Genomic DNA, 15,594 nt, shown 5'->3' on the forward strand with positions numbered 1-15,594 from the left:
TTTTTCAACGTCACCGGTGTCGTAGTTCCTGTCCCACCTACCCTGCGCTGTTATTGGAGCAAAAAAGGCGCCAGGGAAGGTGGGAGGGGAATCGAGTAATGGCGCACTTTACCACGCGGTGTTCGATTCGATTCGAACATGCCGAACAGCCTAATATCCGATCGAACATGAGTTCGATAGAACACTGTTCGCTCATCTCTACTACCTACCCTTTTTGGCTTGTTCCTTTAGTGAGCTGTTATTCATCATCACACCGGCAGGTGGCGCTGGCATGGAACGCAAACAATGTGACCCAAAATCTTCGGTTTACAGGCTGTTCTGCCATTTCACCAGCAGATGGCGCCAGTAGAGACAAGCTGATGGATTTTAGCTGTGACTTCTCCTTCCTGTGTAGTATTTTGGACACTCCTCGTCCTGCTTTGTATTCCTTCTCGTCATCACATTGCGTCTCAGTAGGAGCCTGGCATCTGCAGGGATCTGCTGAGGGTCTGTGAGGGGGCAAGAAGGGGCTTCAGCCTCTACTTGTGTTTCTTTAGGTGAGTGTCTTATTACCCCAGGCGGGGGCATCATTGGCATGGTAGTGGTGTGCTGGGGGCATCTCAAGCATGTCCGTATGGGGGGAGGGGGAGAGAAGGGATTGGCGCCAGGAGAGAGGCTGGAAAGTGAAATTATCGCAAAAACTTCCTACAGACACTTTGTAACAATGTATCAGCCCCTATATACCCTCACTATATACAGGGGTCTTATAGGAAGCCTTAGATACAATGTATATCACACTGGAAGTCATGCAACAGGATATAACCCCCCCCCCTTTATTACACTGCAATATACAGGGGGGTCTTATAGGAAGCCTCAGATACAATGTATATCATACTGGAACACATGTAACAATGTATCAATCCTCCGTATTACACTACTAGTGCTAAACCCTCACTATATACAGGGGTCTTATAGGAAGCCTTAGATACAAAGTATATCACACTGGAAGTCATGCAACAGGATATAACCCCTACCCCCTTTATTACACTGCAATATACAGGGGGGGGGGGGGGCCCTTATAGGAAGCCTGAGATACAATCTATACCATAGTAGAACCCATGAAACAGGATATCAGACCACTCCCCCTTACTACACTGCTATATACAGGGGTCTTATAGGAAGCCTTAGATACAATGTATATCACACTAGAAGTCATGCAACAGGATATAACCCCCCCCCCCCCTCCCTTTATTACACTGCAATATACAGGGGGGATCTTATAGGAAGCCTCAGATACAATGTATATCATACTGGAACACATTTAACAATGTATCAATCCTCCGTATTACACGACTAGTGCTAAACCCTCACTATATACAGGAGTCTTATAGGAAGCCTCAGATACAATGTATACCATAGTATAACCCATGAAACAGGATATCAGACCCCTCCCCCGTACTACACTGCTATGTACAGGGGTCTTATAGGAAGCCTCATATACTTTATCCCATTATGTATCAGTGCTCGCCTTCCCTACTTACGGTATATTACTCAGTCCTATAATAACCAGACCCCACATATACTATATCCAGATGTATAATCCTATACCGTAGTCGCCTTGTGGTCTCATATACTGCAGAACCATAGGGAACGGTCTTTGCCTGCAGATGATGTCTTGTAGGAGATCTTGTAATAGTGTACAGTATATCTCACATTCTAGGATATGGTTACACCTAGGAGATATCTGTAGAGTGGACATTCCCATGTGACACAATATGAAGCTGATAATATTTCTGTGTTATGGGCTCCATGATCACTATTGTGGTAAGACCCGCAGACGTCTTCACATACATATATCTGTAGTCATGTACTAGGCTATAATGTATATACTAAATGTAGATTATTAGTAATATTCATCTATTCTGGTCATAGCTGCATATAACAGTATAATATATCTATCCCTGTCTGTAAATACCCCTGTATGTATCTGCGCTCTCCCTCCTTATATATGGGTCATTCCACATCAAGTGGACCAAGTTTTTAAAATCGTCCCCACTCGACCTTCTCCGATTTTGCTGAAAATTTATAAGGATGTACATGTATGTTTGAAACGAGGTTCTGTAAATTTTTAGGGCCAGATAACAAATACCTGGAGCACTGTTGACCTTTCACTGGAGGTTCCACCAAGACCGCGGCTTCAGCTAAGAGGATTTTGCAAACTTTGGCACATAGCCATTAGAGTTCTATACTGGCTATGATCCTGAAATTTGACATACTAGCTCAACTTCTGCTGCTAAACACGGTAAAATTATTACCGGCTATCACAAAACAATATATTGGCCGCAATTTTGTGTCAAAGTAGCTTGAAAATCACGCCGCATGACATTTATGCCAAACTTTGCCCAAATATAACTCAAGACCAAAAACCAATAGTAACTGGTGCTTTGCCCTGTACACCAAACATCTACATGACTTTGCAATATCATGGTCAAAGCAGATGTATTTGTGGAGATATTCACACCCACATATGATGAAAAACGGAGAAAATTCAAATTTTACCTATTTTTAGGTCAAATCTCTCAAAAAGGCTACCCCTAAAATCTATTAATTCTGATATCATTGGAAAGAGCACATTTTTCTCTACAAGGATCATCAAGGTTTTTTGGAGTCTCTCAGTTTAAGAAAAGAAAAATGCCACTGAACATGGTGTTTTTTAATCATACGCAATGAATAGTAACTGCACTATTCAAACTCTTGCGTTGGTCCATGGTGGTTATAGCACTACCGATTCCCTAAGAATTGGGATTATAATCCTATTAAGAATTGTAATAATGCTGTCTTTCGAGAATTGGCAGCCCCATCGCCTAGGAGCCATGGCCGATAGCCGTGCAAGGCCGAAGCCTGCAGGTTTCCGAAGCCTGAGGGTGGGTGTCTTTGCCTAGGATCCCAAGCCTAATATTGGGTATCTTTTGTTGGTTCCCAAGCCATAATGTTCAGTCTAAGTGGTCTGGAATTGTTACTGAATTTGCAACATAATCGGTTCAGAGAAGCTGTATTGTCGTCCCATTGCTGTTGCAGCTGGTACTGGAAGTATTGCAATGATTGATTGCTCGGGAATCCAGCAGGTATCATTTCTCGCTGGTCCATGAGGATGCATAAAATGTATTAATGCATCATGGTCGTCGACTGAAATTTCAGAAATATTTCCAATCCACCAGTTGCTATCGTAAATGCAGGCAATGTATTGCCCTGGCTGGAGGTTTGCAATTGGCACAAAAGGCATTTCTGATCTGACAGATCTATCTACATGGGCAATGAAAGATAACGTGTCATTTGACACCCTTGAAATGCAAATCTTTTTGTCATCAGTTGGCACAAACTGGTGATTTTCTCTTGTTGCAGCAATTGTATGTCCATCTTTGAACCTTTCCTCTTGAACTACCCGTATTTCGTCAATTTTTTCTTTTGGAACCAAAAAAAAAACTTGATTCCATGCAGTTGCTCGTTGCAAAAGTTGAATAAATCCACCGGGGTCAGTATTTGGTTTTCAGTTGGGCGTTGAAGACTGGCACGAGCTGCCAACCTCTTTGCTGTCCCTCCAATCCCATCATAGGGCGACTTTCCATGACTGGTACCAAAAAAATTCCATTCAGCGCTGATATTGAAATCAACATTGTGGTGGCACAGGTTGAGAGAATTTTTGAAATTTTTGTACTGGGCTGCAGATCCATCGCTGAAGTAGTGGATATGACGAATCCCATAGATGAGAGTCTTGAGATACTCCACAATTACTGTTAAGAAAGTGTGGACTGCAACTGTGTCATGTCGTAAGCAATCACTGATTATGCACAAGCTTATATTATAAAGGTTATAATAGACATTGCTAGCAACAATACGACTCTGTAATCAAATTAAGAATGTGATAAGAATCTGAAAATCAAACACAAAATCAATGCATTACGCGCATAAATAACCCCATGCTCAGTGGCATTTTTCTTTTCTTAAACTGAGAGACTCCAAAAAAAACCTCAATGATCCTTGTAGAGAAAAATGTGTTCTTTCCAATGATGTTTTTTGGTCTTGAGTTATATTTGGGCAAAGTTTGGCATAAATGTCATGCGGCGTGAAATTGCGGTCAATATATTGTTTTGTGATAGCCGGTAATAATTTTATCGTGTTTAGCAGCAAAAGTTGGGCTAGTATGTCAAATTTCAGCATCATAGTCAGTATAGAACTGTAATGGCTATGTTCTGGCCCTAAAAATTTAGAGAACCTCGTTTCAAACATACATGTACATCCTTATAAATTTTCAGCAAAATCGGAGATGGTCGAGTGGGGAGCACTGGTCCACTCGACATGGAATGACCCATATAGAAATTTATGACGACACTCCAATATACCCCTAATATATATATATATATATATATATATATATATATATATATATATATATATATATACACACATCTCTGGACCAGACATTACCTCCCTGCTGGCCAGAGTTCCAGATTGTTTAGTGGCTGTAGCCTCCTTTCTCTCTCCTCCCGCTTTCTCAAACTCATCTTGGAGAAAACTCATCTTCACCCCACCCCGTATGGCCCCTCTACCTGACCCATCTATCAGATTTAACAGAACCACGCTTACCCCCATCCCATGGGTCTGCTGCCTTGGGGTAACCCTGGACTCCGACCTATCCTTCAAGTTGCACATCCAAACCCTCAACACTTCCTGCCACCTCCACCTCAAGAACATCCACCGAATCCGCTCCTTCCTCACCCCAGAAACGACTAAGATGCTTGTCCAGGCCCTCATAATCTCCCTCTTAGATTACTGCAACACCCTTCTCCATGGACTCTAACACCCTCGCCCCCCTCCAGTCCACCTTAAACTGCGCTGTCCGCTTAATCCACCTCACCCCCCCCGATCTTCATCGGCTGCTCCCCTCTGCCAGTCCCTCCACTGGTTACCTATAGCCCAGCAAATTGAGTTCAAGCTACTAACGCTAACATACAAAGCCATCCACAACCTGTCCCCTCCTCCATATATCTCTGACCTAATCTCCCGCTACCTGCCCACACGTAACCTCAGATCCTCCAATGACCTCCTACTCCGCTCTCATCCGCTCCTCACACAACAGTCTCCAAGATTTCTCCTTTGCATCCCCCATACTCTGGAACTCCTTACCACGACACATAAGACTGATCCCCACAATCACAGGATTCAAGAAGGCCCTGAAGACTAAAGGAAGGCCTCCAACCTCCAATAACACTATCACCGCACTGTACAGTCTCCCCCCTCTCCTTCTGTCTCTATTCCTCTCCCTCATAGACTGTAAGCCCTTGCGGGCAGGGCCCTCTACCCCCCCATGTGCCAGTCAACCACTGTTAGGGTATGTTCACAATGAGTTTTTTGCAGGCGGATTTTGATGCGGAATCTGCCTGCAAAAATGGCTCCCATTGACTTCCATAGGAGCCGCTTGCCTTTCTTTTCCCACTAGCTAGTATCGGAAAAAAGAAGTGACATGAATTATCTTGCCATGGATTTGCAGCTGAGTCAGCCACGGCATCCGCGGCTCAAGACACGCTCCTGTTTAGGCTCATTCATTCAGGTCTAATCGGAAGCGAGATGCTGCGACACGTGGAACTTTACATGGTGGAAACCATTTTCCGTAGTGTGAACATACCGTTAGTGTTATACTTGTTTGTATATATTGTGTACTGTATGTAAACCTTCAAATGTCCAGCGCCATGGAAAGAATATAATAATGTCCAGCGCCATGGAATGAATATAATAATGTACAGCGCCATGGAATGAATATAATAAAGTCCATCTCCAAGGGAATGAATATAATAATGTCCAGCGCCAAGGGAATGAATCTAATAATGTCCAGCGCCAAGGGAATGAATCTAATAATGTCCAGCGCCAAGGGAATGAATCTAATAATGTCCAGCGCCAAGGGAATGAATATAATAATGTCCAGCGCCAAGGGAATGAATCTAATAATGTCCAGCGCCAAGGGAATGAATATAATAATGTCTAGCGCCATGGAATGAATATAATAATGCCCAGCGCCATGGAATGAATATAATAATGTCCAGCTCCAAGGGAGTGAATATAATAATGTCCAGCGCCAAGGGAATGAATATAATAATGTCCAGCGCCAAGGGAATGAATATAATAATGTCCAGCGCCAAGGGAATGAATATAATAATGTCCAGCGCCAAGGGAATGAATATAATAATGTCCAGCGCCATGGAATGAATATAATAATGTACAGCGCCATGGAATGAATATAATAATGTCCAGCGCCATGGAATTAATGGTGCCATATAAATAATAATAATATACAGGTTCATCACAATAAACTATAATATCTATTTCAATAATTCAATTCAAAAAGTGAGGCCTGGTTCACATCTGTGTTCAGTAATCCATTTGGGGACCCTGCAATGGGGACCCCCGAACATAATACCGAACGTACTGAGAAGTGGTGAGCTTATGAGACCACATAAACTATAATGGGGTCCGTGTGTTTTTTGTGCAAAGTCCACGTGGGACCTGCGGAGAGAAAAGAACTTCATGAACTACTTTTCTCTCCGCATGACTTGTGTGGACAGTGCGCGGAAAACACACGGACTGAGTGCTCTCATAAGCTCACTTTTTATCGATGCGTTCGGTATTCCGTTCGGCGGGTCCCCATGCGGACTCACCAAACATAAATGTGAACCAGACCTTGTAGATTTATTCCCCACGCAGGGGGATGTAGTGTGTGTGGTCTGGTTCATTATGGGGAAGACTGCTGACTTGACAGATGTCCAGAAGGCAGTCATTGACACACAGGGGCAGCCCATAAAAGGTCATTGCAAAGAAGCCGGCTGGTCACAGAGCGCTGTGTCCAACTATATTAATGGAAAGATGAGTGGAAGGAAAAAATGTGGTAGAAAAAGGTGCACAAGTAGCAGCGATAACCACAGCCTTGAAAGCATTGTCAAGGACACGCCATTTAAGAATTTGTGGGAGATTGACAACACTAGGTCAGCAGATGCTCAGCGCTGTTGTATCTATTAAACTTTATTCAGCTTAGACCCCCACCCCTGTGCAGGCAGCCCCTCCTAGCTGGGTGTAGAATATAAATAGATAAATTGCTACAAATAGGCTCACACATCTAGGTTTTGGGTTATCTTCCCCTCTGTATCAAGTATTATTTTAACTTTTTGAATGGAATTTACTGAAATAAATGAACTTTTCAAAGCCTTTCTAACTTACTGCACCCCTATGTGTTTTATTCTAGCCATGTCTACCGAGGTTACAGAATTCGGCATACGCACTACTCGGCTTATTCTAGGCAAATGTGATTTGGTAAGTAAGTGATTCAAAGACGGAATTTGTGAGACTTCTGTCCTTAATGTAATTCCAGTCTCTTCCTATGTACTTACAGTAGTTTACATTACAGACACTTATGCCCTATGCACAGGATAAGGGGGGGATGTGTCAGATTGCTGGGGTCCGATCGCTCAGTGATTATAAGGACAGAGACCCTTGAAGACTCCTTGTGAATGAAGTGACAATGCTCTTGTGTGACCGGTGCTCTATTACTTCCATGGGGCTGCTAGAGATTGCAGGCACAGAAGTAGTTGTAGTGAATACACTGGCACTTCAGTCATCCCAGCACCCTGACCCCCTGTGAAAAGGGAAAATGTGTCTTTAACCCCTTCCCGACAACCGCCATACTAGTACGATATATGCCAGGTGGTTAACTATGGCAGCCACACTGGAGCTGGGCTGCCTGGTGTCTGCTGTTTTATACAGCAGACACCATGTGCTAATGCCTGCAGTCGGTGCCTGCACTAATCACAGACATTAACCCTTTTGGCGCCTCAGTCAAAGCTGACTGAGGCGCCATTTTCCCAATGGCGTCTGTGCGTCACCATTTTGCCGGTGATCACGGGCACCCAGAGCAAGCTCCGGGGCTGACGTCACGTTGGCATGAGAGCTGGGAGCCTTGTAAAGGTTCCCCGGCCTGTCTGCAATGATTTTCTTTTACAGGCTACTCTATGTAGCCTGCAAAAGCAATGATGATTTTATTGTAGTGCATTGCATTAGTGATCAGTAAAAATACTGTAATACTGTGAAACACACACATTAGGTGTCCAAAATCGCCCGCTCTACAAATCTATAAAAATATTTTTCCTGTATGCTAAACGCTGTATCGGGAAAAAGTCAAAAGTGCCAAACCGCTGCTTTTCACTGTTTTGCCTCTGATAAAAATTTGAATGAGAAATGATCAAAGCAAAAGCAATTCCCCAAAATAGTAGAACTGAAAAGTACACCTGGCCCTGCAAAAAAGACGCCCTATGCATCCCCGTACACGGAAGTGTAAAAAAGTTATGGGTGTCAGAATATGGAGACTTTTCGGAAAAAAAAACATTTTTGCACAGTTTTGGATTTTTGTTAAGGCATTAAATGTAAATAAAACCATATAGATTTGGTATCCCAGGAATCGTACCGAAACACAGAATACAGGGGACAGGTCATCTTGGCTGTACAGTGAACACTGTAAAAATGAATCCCGTAATAAAGTCGCACAAATGCACTTTTTCTTCAAATTTCAGCGTCCCAGTACATTGTACAGAATAATTATTGGCGGCATCACGAAGAAAAACTTGTCCCGTAAACATTAAAGGGATCCTATCATAGAAACCTTTTTTTTTTTATGAGTACCACGTCAGAATAGTCTTAAGAAAGGCTATTCGTCTCCTACCTTTCATTGTCTTCTCTGCGCCGCCGTTCCTTAGGAATCCTGATTTTCTTCGGTATGCAAATGAGTTCTCTCACAGCACTGGGGGCGGGTTCCAGCGCTCAAACAGCACTGGGGGCGTCCCTAATGCTATGAGAGAACTCTCTCCAGCGCCGCCTCCATCTTCGTCAACAGTGTAAACGGCATCTGAGAAATACTGGGAGGAAATTTATCAACTCTGCCATTATACTGGCGTCGAGGGAGCACATTAGGAGCAAAGACCTTTGTTGTGCCAAACCTGCCCCTGTTTAATCCCTCGCCGACCACATTGTGCCTCTTAAGACTGATGTCAGAAAAAGATCACATAGTCTGTCTAGTCTGTCCTTATGTTGTTTTGTTTTTATCCCTTAGGATAGACATTTTTGTAATCCAAGTTTTTATGTACATCTTTTTCTTTTTAAAATTTATTCCATGTCTATTTCTTTTATTTTTTTTTTAACATACTTTATGTTGCAATTTTTACTTTAGTCACTTAGCCTTATAATTGAAGCTTCCAATTCTGTTGGGATTTTTGGAGCAGTTAGTTATTTTCACAGACTGTATTAGAATAGAAGAGAACACCTCTATAGAAAACACCAATGACCCATCATTACATCAGCTACAGACAATAGATGATGTCACAGGATAGCTCCTCCCCCTACTTGCACTGAGTGTCTAGAAAACTCTCCCCATAGTTCTCAATGACTCAGTTCCAGCCCATGGCCATGACTGTGCAAATCACTATATGCTGTTAACAGAGCAGAGAAGAAGCTCAGGCAAGATGGCCACCCCCCATTATCATGTATAGAAAAGAGAATAAAAAAAAAAATCAGATATGGGGGTCAACTTTTGGTCCGGTACTCAGGGCTGCGTTATTTTTTTCATGGAGAATACACGTATTTATTAAGAAATGATAGAAGACATGACAGATCTTCTCACCATAAACTGTACAGATACTCCTAGATGGGTGAGGGTTTTGGAGAGGCAGTGAATGCACTTTGGACAGAACTGTAGTCTCCCATAGAAGCCATGCCTTATATTAGGGGTGCTGTATCCTTACAACGTGGTTGTCTGCACTAGGCACTGTTCGATGTTTTAAGTTCCGTGACTTCATGTATTGTTCTATTCTTTAATGTAACAGATTATTTATGATTGATTACTAATAAATTGTCTTTTGTTTCAGAACCATGATAAATTAATAGAAGTGCCTATGATTGATATTGTTACAAAAGGTAATGTCCCGTCTGTGACGCTATGTAGAGGGGAGGTGATGGGAGTTATGGCATTAAAGGAGTGTATAGGTAGTCTTATTTACTTCCTGTGGGGTTTTTAGATGCTGTACCTACAGTCATGGCCAAAAGTTTTGAGAATGATGCAAATATTAATTTTTACAAAGTCTACTGCTTCAGTTTTTCTAATGGCAATTTGCATATACTCCAGAATGTTATAAAGAGTGATCAGCTTAACAGCAATTACTTGCAAAGTCAATATTTGCCTATTAAATGAACTTTATCCCCCAAAACACATTTCAACATCATTGCAGCCCTTCTTTAAAAGGACCAGCTAACATCGTTTCAGTGATCGCTCCATTAACAGAGGTGTGGGTGTTGATGAGGACAGGGCTGGAGATCAATCTGTCATGATTAAGTAAGAATGACACCATTGGACACTTTAAAAGGAGGCTGGTGCTTGGCATCATTGTTTCTCTTCTGTTAACCACGGTTATCTCTAAAGAAACACGTGCAGTCATCATTGCACTGCACAAAAATGGCCTAACAGGGAAGAGTATCGCAGCTAGAAAGATTGCAACTCAGTCAACAATCTATCGCATCATCAAGAACTTCAAGAAGAGAGGTTCCATTGTTGGCAAAAAGGCTCCAGGGCGCCCAAGAAAGACCAGCAAGTGCCAGGACCGTCTCTTAAAAGTGTTTCAGCTGCGGGATCCGGCTACCAGCAGTGCAGAGCTTGCTCAGGAATGGCAGCAGGCAGGTGTGAGTGCATCTGCACGCACTGTGAGGCGGAGACTCTTGGAGCAAGGCCTGGTCTCAAGGAGGGCAGCAAAGAAGCCACTTCTCTCCAGAAAAAACATCAGGGACAGACTGATATTCTGCAAAAGGTACAGGGAGTGGACTGCTGAGGACTGGGGTAAAGTCATTTTCTCTGATGAATCCCCTTTTCGATTGTTTTCAATGAAATGGAAAGACGGCGCTCTCAGGTCACAACAGGATTTTATTCAATAAGACAATGATGCACAACGCTAAAAAAAATCGCCGCGTTTCGGGCACACCTGCCCTTTCTCAAGTGCGTAACTTCACACAAAGCTCGGTCAGTCCGGAAGATGTATACAAATTTATCAGACATTCTACACTATATAGTGTGCTCGGTGTCTCTTTTTTTTTTTTTTTTTCGATTGTTTGGGACATCTGGAAAACAGCTTATTCGGAGAAGACGAGGTGAGCGCTACCACCAGTCTTGTCTCATGCCAACTGTAAAGCATCCTGAAACCATTCATGTGTGGGGTTGCTTCTCAGCCAAGGGAATCGGCTCTCTCACAGTCTTGCCTAAAAACACAGCCATGAATAAAGAATGGCACCAGAATGTCCTCCAAGACCAACTTCTCCCAACCGTCTAAGCAGATTGGCGATCAACAATGCCTTTTCCAGCATGATGGAGCACCTTGCCATAAAGCAAAGGTGATAACTAAATGGCTCAGGGAACAAAACAGAGATTTTGGCCTGGAAACTCCCCAGATCTTAATCCTATTGAGAACTTGTGGTCAATCATCAAGAGATGGGTGGACAAACAAAAACCTACAAATTCTGACAAAATGCAAGCATTGATTGTGCAAGAATGGACTGCTATCAGTCAGGATTTGGTCCAGAAGTTGATTGAGAGCATGCCAGGGAGAATTGCAGAGGTCCTGAAGAAGAAGGGTCAACACTGCAAATATTGACTTGCTGCATTAACTCATTCTAACTGTCAATATAAGCTTTTGTTACTCAGAATATGATTGCAATTATATTTCTGTATGTGATAAAAACATCTGACAAACACACATAAAAACCAGAGGGCAGCAGATCATGTGAAAATATAAGATTTGTGTCATTCTCAAAACTTTTGGCCATGACTGTAGGGGTTCTGACAAAAAACAAAAGAAACAAAGTACTCTAAAAATTAACTTTCAATAATTCAATTAAAAGGTAGAATCATCCAGACAGCGCAAACTCCTATTTAGATGTACAAGTCTCCATAGGGTATGTAGGGTGTTCATAAGCCCTACAAGATTATATGTGTTTGATAAACAGCGGCACTCCTGTCCATAGGTTGTGTCACTTGAGCTGCGCAGCTATAGGCAGTGTCTTATTCTTTCTTTGCTCACACAGTGGATCCGGTTGGTTTTTGGCTTTCCCAGTCCTATGAAGAGATTAAAACCAACTGTGATTTAATGAAGATCTATATGGTGTGGTCAATGATGGAGCCTAAAAGTGGAGATAACGAACCGCAATGTGAGCCTGGGTAAGTTACTCTTCTCTTTATCTATATCCAAGACCACTGGTTCCCATCCTTCTTAAAGGGAGTGTGTCACCAGACCCCAGCATATCACACCAGGTAGATAGTTTAGGGTCACTTGAATCTAACACTAGTTGGGATCTGGTTACACACTCCTTTTAAGTGAAGGGAACGTCCAGGACACTCCACTGTAAAATCCTAGTGCCTAGATTCCTCCTCAGAAAATGGTGACAGGTTGTTCACTCCCACCCCAGTCAAAGAACTGATTTTAAGTAGAAAAGGCACAGCTTGGTATTTCTTCTGTGGTGACATGGTATAGATCTTGGTGATGCTGACCTGTCACCAAAACAGCTAACAATTGGATTCAGCGGTCACATCTTCGTGTCGCGATGTCGCTGCAGAAGGTCAGTATATACTGTAGAAACAATGGGGGGACTGGGAACATTAGTACTGTATATACTCGAGTATAAGAAGAGTTTTTCAGCACAGTTTTTGTGCTGAACAAGCCCGCTTTGGCTTATACTTATAGGAGTCAAGCGGTAGCAAGACATCTGTGGCCGGCCACTAGAGCAGTGCTGCTGCCGATAGGTGATTGGTGAAGCAGTAACTGTCTCCAGATGTTTCCAGAGTGTCTTCTCTGCCTTTGAAACATCTTGGGGCAGCCCTGGAGAAAGCACTGCTTCACCACTCACCTATCGGCAGCAGTGCTGCTCCAGTGGTCACCCACACTCAGCAGCGGGCCTCCGCTCCAGTCCCCGCCCCCCACGGCTACATCACACACAGGGTAACGTGGCCACGTAAGCTCAGGTCAGTGAGTAGGCCCGAGCCCAGGCTGCGATTCCACTGCCGCTATTATATTCGGGGAGGGGGGTCTTTTGAGACCCCCAAGTATAATAATTGGAGCCCCAGGGGAGGTGAGAGAAAATAATAAACAGTTTTACTCCCCTCTCCAGGATCCGATGGTAATCCTAGCCGGCTTCAGGTCTATATGGTAATATCCCAGACGTCACGTGGTCTGGGATATTACCATATAGGCCCAAATCCTGTGCTACTAGTAATAGCCTGTTACTGCTAGCACAGGTTTTAGGCCTGTATGGTACTGCTAGCATTTTTCCCCCTCAGCTTGTACTCGAGTCAATAAGTTTTCCCAGTTTTTGTGGTAAAATTATGGGTTCGGCTTGTACTCGAGTATATACGAATATATACTACTTTTATTATTTTTATACCATTTTAAACCACCCTAAGCCACTGTGAAAGATGTAAGTCCAGGCCATTAGGGATATTAGACCTGAATCCATAACCACTCTACACCACCCTGGATAAGAGTGTTTAATAAATGTATTTCTCAGTTTCAGGTTTCTACAGGCTGTAAAAATGTCTATAAGGGACTTGAATTTCATCGAGCTATTAGAGGACCTTGCTGAGCTATTTAAGAGAGTAGCGGTAAGTAACGTAGAGGTGCAGATGCCTGAAGTACAGACACTGTGAAAGTATAAAGGTGTTTTATATATTTTTCTGCAATATGGCCATGTACAATGTTACAACAGGGCTGACCAGTTCCCTTTAAAGAGGACCTTTCATCAGATCGGGCACTATATATACTGCTGGAAAGCCGACAGTGCGCTGAATTCAGCGCACTATCGGCTTTCCCGATCTGTGCCCGGTGTAAAGCGCTATCGGTCCCGGTACCGTAGGGCTTTACAGTCAGAAGGGCGTTTCTGACACTTAGGCAGGGACGCCCTTCTGCCCAGCAGATCCTATCGCGCTGTACTGTGGAGTGGGGAGGAACGCCTCCTCCCTCTGCTCACACAGCTCGTCCATAGACAAGTATTATCAGGAGCGGGAGGGGGGAGTTCCTCCCCGCTCACACAGTACAGCGCGATAGGATCTGCTGGGCAGAAGGGCGTTTCCAGCAGTATATAGAACTGCCTGTGCCCGATCTGATGAAAGGTCCTCTTTAAGAGATGGGAACGATACTTTGGTCCATGTAATTTGTGGCTTTTACTGACCTCAGCTCATTCTCTTTTCAGGATAATCGCCGCTTCATTGAAGGAATACTGAAGATAGGAACTGAAATGGAAAGCTTAATGGACGAAGTAAGTAATATTCATAGGAAATAAAAATGATTTGTCTCCATTTGTAAGTTGTTGCAGACTTGAGTTCATTAAAAAAAAAATAAAAAAAAAAATAAAAAAAATTTAAATTTAGATTGTGACTCCCATATAGGGATCACAATGTACATTTATTTTCCTATCAGTTTGTCTTTGTAGAACGGGAGGAAATCCACGGGAAGAACATGCAAACTCCTTGCAGATGTTGTCCCTGGCGAGATTCAAACGCAGGACTCCAGGGCTGCAGTGCTAACCACTGTGTTGCTACCTATTAAGAAAAAACAAAAAAAAAATCTTTGTATTGAAGGGGATGTCTCCATGTTGTCATGTCTGTAGCAATTTCTTTTTTCTTTCAAGGCTTTTATTCATATGTCGGAAACGGGCATAAATGGTTCCAATACACCTACTCCTGTTGTTTCTCCTAGATTAAGGCTGGTGCCCAGGTGGGGATGGGAGACCTGAATGCAATGAAAGTAATGTTTTTTTTGTTGTTGTTGTTTCTTAATATTCCAACTTGTTTTTGTTCAGCCTGACGATGAACCAAAAATGATGAGCATCGCAGAAGCAGTATATTGGGTGAACATCACCGAAGACCAAGTTATGCTTAAAAAAATCATGAACTCACCCAAAGATCTTCGTAATAAAGCTCTCTTCACCTTCTTCTACCAATGTACGTAATGACGCCGCCTTAAAGATAACACTGTGATGTCCTGTATACGATGATCAGTTTTATTTATGGTGTTCTTTACTCTTGCCAACAGATTCTTATTTATTGACTAAGATGGGGGAGGAGTGTTATACATTGACGGATAAAGTAAGAAAACGGGAGTGTGAAAAGTGTGATGAGGTAAGACACCAGAGGCAGGAACATCAGTAAGACTAAGACTAAGCTCCTGCACAAGTCATTGAGTGCTGCTGAGGATCAGGTTTACCCAAAGTGTTAATTTTAAGTTGTTAAACTCTGTTCCGATGTTTCTTGGTGACCATTGAATTGGTCCATCAATAAGATGACTCCTGTTCACATGATTTGGACGTATAGAAGTCATAGGGGAAGCGCCTATATTAGGAGATTTTTGACAAACAACTATTAGGCATTGTTAAGTTTTGCATCCAAACTACAGACCCATAGCCCACTTGAACACGGATTTGAAGCTCTTTACGAAGATTCTTGCTAACAGGCTTAATGCTTGGCTTCCGTCCTTGAGCCATAAGGACCAG

General features: G+C 42.9%; 1 protein-coding gene across 1 annotated transcript in view; it reads left to right on the plus strand.

Annotated features, from left to right (window-relative positions):
* Positions 1–382: 382 nt before the first annotated feature.
* Positions 383–15,594, plus strand: part of TTC3 (tetratricopeptide repeat domain 3) — an 82,921-nt gene continuing 67,709 nt past the window's right edge. Inside the window, exons 1-8 of the mRNA XM_075263519.1 lie at positions 383–536; positions 7,271–7,338; positions 9,939–9,987; positions 12,139–12,271; positions 13,615–13,708; positions 14,296–14,361; positions 14,905–15,046; positions 15,138–15,223. Coding sequence (XP_075119620.1) covers positions 7,273–7,338; positions 9,939–9,987; positions 12,139–12,271; positions 13,615–13,708; positions 14,296–14,361; positions 14,905–15,046; positions 15,138–15,223 — 636 coding nt within the window. The 5' untranslated portion in view covers positions 383–536; positions 7,271–7,272. The remainder of the gene's footprint in view (positions 537–7,270; positions 7,339–9,938; positions 9,988–12,138; positions 12,272–13,614; positions 13,709–14,295; positions 14,362–14,904; positions 15,047–15,137; positions 15,224–15,594) is intronic.

This window comes from Leptodactylus fuscus, chromosome 2 (genome assembly GCF_031893055.1).
Source record: "Leptodactylus fuscus isolate aLepFus1 chromosome 2, aLepFus1.hap2, whole genome shotgun sequence".
Taxonomy (NCBI): domain Eukaryota; kingdom Metazoa; phylum Chordata; class Amphibia; order Anura; family Leptodactylidae; genus Leptodactylus; species Leptodactylus fuscus.